Source organism: Leptonotus elevatus, chromosome 15 (genome assembly GCF_054856555.1).
Source record: "Leptonotus elevatus isolate MCC_2025b chromosome 15, RoL_Lele_1.0, whole genome shotgun sequence".
In the NCBI taxonomy this organism is placed as follows: domain Eukaryota; kingdom Metazoa; phylum Chordata; class Actinopteri; order Syngnathiformes; family Syngnathidae; genus Leptonotus; species Leptonotus elevatus.
The window spans coordinates 7,279,647-7,288,154 of NC_141253.1; the positions used below are offsets into that span (position 1 = coordinate 7,279,647).

The window sequence follows — 8,508 nt, forward strand, 5'->3', positions numbered from 1 at the left end:
CTTAAAAATGTGTATAGATCATCTTACCCTGTACACCAGCTCAAACCATTTACAAGACTTAATAAACAAAGATGTGACATACTTTTTGTATCATTCCTAAATGATTTTCAATGTACACTATATACAGGTGGTGAAGCTCAGTAAATTATTTTCTATAGTTCAATTCATAAGGTGAAATACGTTATTAAATACTATAAGATGTTTTTTTAAAGGCCAGTTCATACCTATTTTTTTATAATTGTTTAATAATTTCTCAATAATTAATTAGTTTTTTTGTTAACTCTAAGATACATTCAGAATTAAAAAAAGAAATCGTATTATGAGTTTCACTTATTCGTTTGAACCACATAACTACGTTTAACCATATTCTAATTTATTGAGATGTGTCTGTCTTTGTAAAATGTGTATTTCGGTACGGATAATATGAATGGATATGTCATCATTCTGCTTCCGTACCAGGCTAAAAAACAAACAAACAGACGAAAAAAACTACAACTTCCGCCGTCTGTGACGCCCCCTGCTTTCAGCCAATCACAGTCCGCCGCTGTACGTGCTCTCGTCTGAGGGCTTTCTGGGTTGTTTTGGATTCAATAGTAGCACATGGAAGCAACGGTGAACTTCGTTTGATGCCATTTTAGACAATCTTTTCTTTATTTTTATTTTTTTTTTACCGTGAATGCAGTCATCTCCAAGCTATGTCAGCGGCAGGTCACACGAGCGGAAGCCGGGACATACCGGCCGTGAGGCGGGTGGCGGTCCTGGAGGCTGCCCACATGCCCCACGAGTACTCCACGACCCCCGGGGGGACCGTGTTCAGCACCACGCCCGGAGGTAACTCGGTCATGGGTCGAACTGGGCCTTTTCAATTCCAGGGAAAACTTTGCAGAAAGTGCAACATAAAACGGGCTTAAAATAGTGCAGGGGTCGTGTAGAATTACATTTGGAGAACTGCTCGCAGTGTGCTATTAGTCATTTGGGATCACGAGGCAAACGCAGTCATCAATTTAGTGTAAAGATGATAAATATCAGTGTTTATTATCGACTGATATGGTGAAAAAAATGTTATGAATCCGTTTATATGCGATGTTTGGGGGCCCCGTGATGACATTGAGCAGAATGCTAAGATTGCTTTCATATATAAAAATAAATAAATAAAGTATTCAAGCTAAAACAGAGTATGACACATTTTTTGCATCTTAACTGTTAACAAGGGGGCAAAATGGCAGATGTGTGCTTACTGCTCTTATCGTGTGTACAGCACACTACATACATATTCATTGTATCTGTGGAATATGAGTTTTTATCCATCTGAGGGGGGCGGCCATTTAGTCAATTACTGTCGATTGAAGATTACATGACAGTTGCTCAGGTAACAGCCAATTGCAGCTCAGCTTCAGAAATCATGTCAACCGTGATTGGTCATTACCTGAGCCCTGAGCAACTGTCATGTCATTTCAGCTGACAGCGAGTAGCAAAATGGCCGAGATGGATAAAGACTAGGGGTGGGAATCTTTGAATCTCTCACGATTCGATTCCGATTTTGGGGTCTGCGATTCGATTCAGAATCGATTTTCGATTAGGAATGATTTTTTATTCAAAATGATTTGATTGACAATGAATTTTGCTTCAATCTATAGATGATTTTTGATTCAAAATGATTTGATTGACAATGAATATTGCTTCAATCTATAGATGTGCAAGGAATTGTAAAGATCTACGCCAGTCTGACTCGCTAATGCTAATTAGCGAGCTACACGCGGCATTTTTATCACTCAAAAGAACGGCTCCACACTGCAAAAAACAACTTTTATTGGAATAACTTGATCGTGACTTTTTCCTAATGTGGCTACAACTTAACAGTGTATTAGACCGCGTGGAACCACACTGCCCCTAAGTGGCCAAATCGGTTACGACATGAACAGCGCTCCAAATAAAGGCACGCACAGACAAAGGCAAGACAGTATAAAATAATTTAAATAAAATTGATTTGGGGACATTTAAAATCGATTCTGAATCGTGCAAAATGAGAATCGCGATTCTTATGAAAATAAATTTTTGGGCACACCTCTAATAAAAACCCATATTCCACAGATACAATTAATGAATAGTCAAGAGTAAGTGGCAAAATGGTTGCCCCCCCTGCACACAACATATCGTAATATAAAGAACATTTTGGGGTTGACTTAAAAAAAATGGCTTTTGACAGAAAAACACATTCCTGCCATAGGACAAATCATCTATAGGCTTCATCGCAAGTCCTGTCATGTCTCCATGTTAATGATCAACAGTGTTTTGTTATTCGCTCCTTTGCGCCCTTTTGAAAAGGTGCTGGACCTCTTGCGCAATAGTGATATATGTAATCCAAGAAGAACTGAATCAGAAAATATGTAATAACTTATTTTTATTGACGCTGTCAAAGAGGTGTCAATTCAGCCATTTTAGTTTGTTATTGTATGTTGACTGTAAGCTGCCCAAATTAGTGCTGTGGTAAAACAAGTCAAGTAAGGCAATGCCCCCCCCCCCGGCAGCAGTGAGAAAGTAGACAGCGTGACCACATGCCGGTAGTCAGTGATACTGCGTTGTGTAAATGTGGCAGGTGGGACACATTCGCACTGATAAAACGTACACACAAATGCAGCTGGCCCATTCTACGTGTGTCAGTGCAGAAAATAGGTCACACAAGCACTTGCATGTCGACTGTCAAGACGAACCTCATAGGTGAATAAAATGTCAAACTGTTGTCCATGAAACGTTTTGAAATTACTACTCACAACGACTGCTATTCTGCAGGAACTCGAATCATCTACGACAGGAAGTTCCTGCTTCAGTGTCGCACCTCTCCTCTGGCTAACACGCCCCCGAAGCTCCCCAACATCCCGGGAGTCACTCGGCCCCTCAAACGGGAATCCTCCGCTGAGACCTGCCAGCCGGCAGCGAGTGAGAGCGGTCGCACTGAACACAGCCAGCATACGGAGGTTGCAGGTAAACATTGTTTGTACACTGCAAGTACGTTGACCATGTGATGGAGAAGGAAGCTCGTTCCAATTGTGCGTGCATTTCCACCAGATTCTATTTTATTGCCGTGTACCTGAATGTAACACTTATTTGCATACATGTGAAGTCTGTTTTTGTTTTTTTCTGTCCACTCTTTTCTCCCCGTAGGAGAAGATGCCCAGTTTGACATGGACATTTGAAGAGGATTAGAACTATTTCGAGAGTGAAAAATATTTTTAGCGTTGAATTAAAATGCAGCGCATGTGGAATATGAAATTTGGTTTCTTAAAGGGAAATTGTATTTTACAGAAATTACTCATGCCTCAATTACTTGATTGGATATGTTGTGGCATATTAGGTGTTGCTAAAATCTGTTTTAAGGGACATTCCGTGATCCCTAGCGCCATCTAGTGGTGAATTTATAATTCATTCATTTTAAAAACTGACTGTTTATGTCAGTTGTATGCAAAATAAATTGTATCCAAAGTTATTTTAGTTAACGAAAACTAACAATAAAACAAACAAAACAAAGTTTTTTTTTAACAATTTCGTTAACTAAATAAAATAAAAACGCAAAAAAAAAATTGTTTTCAACAAAAACTAACTGACCTACAATTTATATTTACAAACCAAACTAACTAACTAACTATAATTACAGCGAAAAAGTCCTTCGTTTTAGTCTTTGGTCATTAATTTAATACATGAGCTTTTGGGGATGATTTTAAATGTGATTTTAACTAGATTTATTTTGATATTAACCAAAATAAAGACGTTTGAAAGCGTGTCACATTGAAGTGATGTTTTCATTTTATATTAAATATTGTGCACAAGTAATACACATTAAAAAATACATACATAAATAAAAAACAAAAACTAATACTGAAACTAACTAAAATTAAACTAAATCTAAGCATTAAAAAAAAAACTATTAAAAACTAACAGAACCACCCTGAAATCTAATTAAATCTAACTCAATTTAAATAACAAAACTCAAAACGAACTACAATGGAAATTCCTAAATTATAATAACCCTGGTTGTATCGCATATTTTTTTTTTTTTTTTATAATCGTAGGTCGAGTAAACACTAATTATATTACATGGCTGTAGTCTCACCTTACTAGAGCTGCCATGTTTCGCCGCCATCTTCCTGCTACAGATGCCCAAAAGACAACTTTGCGAATGTAGTTAGCCCGGGTGTTATTGCATCGAGTGTCGGACCCAATGGGTCGACTGCAGTTTACCTTCCACGGCTGAGGCCTGCAGATGGTCGTCACTAACTTCCGTGATTCGGGCCTATCGCTTGTCACTTTCTGCTTTGTTCTCGCAAGCTTTTTTTTTTACTAGCTCCTCCTGCTAGCCGCTCTTGTTAGCTCCTCCGGCTAATTCCGGCTCGCTCGGTTTTTCGGCGTCGCTCGCCGGTCTTCACAACGGCTGCCGAATCGCCGTCGCTTGCCGAGATGCTCGTTTGCTCGCGCAAAATAAGAATTGGTGGCAGGCTAGGCTTGCGAAATTTGGGCCTCTCTGAGCCACCGTAGTGTGCGTGCTTCTAATGCTATTCTTTGACCACTAGAGGGCGCTAGGGATCACTGAATGTGCCTTTAACATAATGTTATGCAACATATTGTGATTCAGCAGCTTTTATAATATTCAATCAATTTTAATATTGCTTTTTGTTATGTTGTGTGATATAGTATAGAAATTGTTGTTGTTGTTGTTTTTTACATTTATACATACAGCTTACAGCATACAGCTTATACAGTGGCAAGAAAAAGTATGAAACCTTTGTGGTCATCAGGTCCGCATTTCTGCCTGATATTTGAAGACTAAATTGTCCGTATTTGTGAGTGTGAATAGTTGATGCTCGTTGGCACGTGCTCCGGCAGCTCACTCGCAAATCTAATGAGGATGGCATGGAGCTCATTTAAATAGAAATTAAATGTGCAAATAATTCTTTACAAGGCTTGAATTGTGTTGTTTACTGCGCTCTCATCAATGTGATGAAGCACGTTAATGAGCATGGATCGAAGCTCCTGTCAAATAATGACTTATACAAAGTGTGTTGAAAAAAAATGAAATAATTTAATGTTTAACTGTACAATGTAAACAAACAAATGGCTCAATGTGACCCAAACATCCCTAACGTTAAAGCGCTCACATTTAACACGTCAATTCCATTCAAAATGTAGCTTCCATGCGTTACGTTTTCGAAATCCTAGTGCTTGACTCTGTAACCTGACTGTGCTTTTTTGGTTCGTGTCATATTTGAAACGGGCACAATGTAAGCCACCTAAATCTATCGTACCAAATACCACTTTTAACAACGGAGTCTGTGATTCTGTACATGTTCTTTTGCTTGGCTCAATGGCAACCGCACTCCTCCACCACCATGTCCTGGTGGTGCCTCATGATCAACTTGCCGTTCTCGTAGTAGAGCATGGACAGCGGCTCCAGACGGGTGGGCACGCAGGACAAACATGGCACCTTGTGCGGGTGGTGCAGCCTCAGCAGGCTCTGTGAAAGTAGAAGAGACAAACTCATTAGGATGCTCCCAAAAAAAAAAAAAAAACTGAATGGGAAAGGAAATGAGGAAGTGAGTCTTATATTGGGCATTTTGATAAATATCAGTATCGGCCTTTTTTCAAAATCTGACGGCCGAATATAAAGCCTGAACTACGAAATATATGAGCGAACATTCTGATTCTTGGTAAATAGAGTATTTATTGGTCCTTTTGAACAAACTTTTTTTTTTTAATCAACTTCCACATGTTACTTTTGATTTGTGTCATATTTGCTTTAAATGTGTACATTTATAGCTGACAACAATATAATAATAAACAGACATATCAAACATATTAGTATTTCCAAAAATCTGAAAGAACATTTCCCACTGTTAATAAATATAGGTGTCTCTCCTTTCTCAATTGGAGCGTTTTTTGCATAGTCGCTGGAAAAGCCATCAGCTGGGTGATACTGCCCTCTAATGGATCATCTGTGCAATTTATGTGTCAGATCATATACGTCAGGTTTTTAATGGGGGGAAATATACTCATGAAATAGAGGGTTCAAAATGTCTTGTATTTAATATGATACGTTTGGCTTTATAGGGATAACTTTCTAAGAGATGCTGCTGACCCTGGGAACCTTTTTAACCTTTTGTTTTTGTTTGACATAGTTAAAGATTTCTGGGTTTGTTTGTTTTTTGGGGGGAAAAACAGAGCTAAGTTTCCATTTAACTTTTTCAGATATGCTGATAACCGTGGGATCTCCCTTAATTTTTTTTTTAGAAATTTAAAATGAAGTATATTGTCTAAAAAATAAATAAATAAATAAACTTCTACACTTTAAAAAACCTAAAAAAAAAAAAAAAGTTTAATGAGTAATAATTAGCTGTAAGACATTACAACAAAGTCAAGATTAGCATTTGTATTTTTTAAAAATTTGACGCCAATATATTTTTCCCCCTTTTTTTATTTTTATTTTTTATTTTTTTTATTTAGAGCTCAGTATTGTTCATTCAGTAATTTTACCGATTTGACATGTCATCATCATTGCTCTCTTTTTTTTTTGTGTTTTATTTTATTTTATTATTATTTTGTATGTGGGTGAATGTGTGTATGTGCGTATGTGCGTGCGTGTGTGAGTGTGTGTGTCTATTTTCCCCCCTTTTTAATCGGCTTCAAATTTCGGTTATCGGCCTCCTTGACTACTAATAATCAGAATCAGTATCAGCCCTGGAAAAAAACACATCTGTCTACCTCTCGAGTCTTACCTGCATGTAGGCGTGGTTAGTGGGCCTGAAGCTCTCGTCAACAGGTGTGGCACAGGTGCCCTCGCAGCGGAAAGCGTTATAGCGTTTGGGGTAAACCATCCACTGGCTCCATCCCAGCTCCTTGAAGTCCACCCACATGTCCACCTTCCCGCACAGAGGACCCTCCTTGGTCTCAGCTGACATGGCCACGGACATCTTTCCTCTCCGGTGCTGCTGGGAGAACCTTTTGTTCCTGCGGCGCTTCGTCGTCCCGGGGTCATCCTCCCCGTCTAGGCTGACGTACTTGGAGCGCACGGCCGTGCGGATGAGAGTCGGCATTCGCTGGGCGTCGGGGTTCTGCCTGGCGAAGACCACCATCATGACCCGGTTTGTTGTAAGGTGCTGGATTGCCCCCAGATCCTGCTCAGCATGTTCCGGCGGACGTGCGGACGGTTCCTGCTCCTGCCAGTGATGGAGAATCTGGGTCATGGAGAAGACCTTCCAGGAGGAGGATCTCATGGAGCCGGGATGGGCCATCACGCTGCCCAGGAAGAGCCTGCCGCCAGAGCAGATGTCGTCAGACTCGGAACACGAGTGGTAGATGTCCACCGAGGCTCTGGGGGACTCGCTGAAGTCTCGGAGGCGGATGCGAAGCTCGGCCTGTTGGATGCGGTCGCCGGCGGACATGGAGGACATATCGAAGGTGATGGACCACCTGTCGCCTCTCTGCTCACAACCTGGAAGAGATGCATGAAATTAGCATCATTACTGATAAAAAATGATTTGCTTTGGAAATGGGCAGCTATAATTTAATTATTTATTGGAAATCATTTATATAATAACAAATTTAGGAAAGTAACAATTAGAGTAGTGTAATTGATGCTATAAAAACACTAATAACAGCATTTGACTATAGCCATCAAATTGCTCAACAGAAGTTGAGCTGCACTGTGTTTGTTTACAGAATATGCATTTCGCCAGAAGCATGTATGTTTAATGTGGTGCTGGGAACCCTGATAAGCACCTAAAGTTGTGTCGCGCTTTCATACTTTGACATTCAAACTGACTCATTATCTTTATCACATTAGAAAAAGCCTGTTTAATAATATCCAATTTACTATACAGAGGTAAGAATTGGTCCCGAAATTCATGGTCAAGGGCAAATCTGGCCCTCCGAGTAATTTTAGGTGGTAAACTTGGTAGCCTACCTGCATGTGGTCTATAAACCATGAATTTTGCACAACGTGCTGAGATTATAAAATCAAATATATATATTTATATATATTGAAGTTGGTTAATATAAGTATCTAAAAAATAACAAATATGTATTTTAGTTTTTTCAACTATATGACAAAATCTCATTGACAATATCCCAGCTTTAAAACACACCACTTACTTTTAGCGACAAGGCTTGTCACGTAATCCGAGTCGTGCAGCCCAGACTTGTCTTCGGCCCAACTCTTGTCTCCGGCCCGGTTCTCGGTCAGCATGGTCCGGTAGAGCTGCATCATGAAGACGGGAAGTCCTCCGGCCTTGCGCCGCTGCAAGGTGAGTCGGGAGCGGCCGCCGATGGAGGCGCGCAGCAGCGCGTCCCGGTGCATGGAAGCGACGCATAAACCCAACAGGAGGAGAAACACAACCGGTTTGGTCATAATTCGACGATCGTGTGTTGTCACTGATGGCAGGTAGTTTCCAAATGATGCAGCCGAGATGCTTGCCTTGGTTTTATAAACCCACGCAGATCGGTGAAGTCCTTTGAAGGGGA

At 40.2% G+C, this 8,508-nt stretch overlaps 2 protein-coding genes across 2 annotated transcripts; one reads left to right on the top strand and one right to left on the bottom strand.

Annotated features, from left to right (window-relative positions):
- The first annotated feature begins 532 nt into the window (after positions 1-532).
- On the top strand, positions 533-5,845 carry LOC147161803 (eukaryotic translation initiation factor 4E-binding protein 1-like). The gene is made up of 3 exons (XM_086095971.1): positions 533-831; positions 2,791-2,982; positions 3,163-5,845. Exons 1-3 carry the CDS (start codon positions 696-698, stop codon positions 3,192-3,194), a joined length of 360 nt encoding a protein of 119 aa, XP_085952097.1. The 5' UTR covers positions 533-695; the 3' UTR covers positions 3,195-5,845.
- LOC147161804 (nodal homolog) lies at positions 5,142-8,395 on the bottom strand. Its single transcript, XM_086095969.1, has 3 exons — positions 8,140-8,395; positions 6,765-7,480; positions 5,142-5,506 (listed from the first exon to the last, which is right to left on the bottom strand). Exons 1-3 carry the CDS (start codon positions 8,393-8,395, stop codon positions 5,354-5,356), a joined length of 1,125 nt encoding a protein of 374 aa, XP_085952095.1. The 3' UTR covers positions 5,142-5,353.
- Between the last annotated feature and the right edge of the window lie 113 nt (positions 8,396-8,508).

What these genes read in the sequence shown, in the direction of transcription:
- LOC147161804 (XM_086095969.1), bottom strand. Translation starts at nt 8,395, where the DNA reads ATGACCAAACCGGTTGTGTTTCTCCTCCTGTTGGGTTTATGCGTCGCT. An exon ending in GACAAGCCTTGTCGCTAAAA is followed by an intron (nt 7,481 to 8,139) that starts GTAAGTGGTGTG and finishes CATCTCTTCCAG; the next exon opens with GTTGTGAGCAGAGAGGCGAC. An exon ending in CTAACCACGCCTACATGCAG is followed by an intron (nt 5,507 to 6,764) that starts GTAAGACTCGAG and finishes CTACTTTCACAG; the next exon opens with AGCCTGCTGAGGCTGCACCA.
- LOC147161803 (XM_086095971.1), top strand. Translation starts at nt 696, where the DNA reads ATGTCAGCGGCAGGTCACACGAGCGGAAGCCGGGACATACCGGCCGTG. An exon ending in GTTCAGCACCACGCCCGGAG is followed by an intron (nt 832 to 2,790) that starts GTAACTCGGTCA and finishes GCTATTCTGCAG; the next exon opens with GAACTCGAATCATCTACGAC. An exon ending in CCAGCATACGGAGGTTGCAG is followed by an intron (nt 2,983 to 3,162) that starts GTAAACATTGTT and finishes TTCTCCCCGTAG; the next exon opens with GAGAAGATGCCCAGTTTGAC.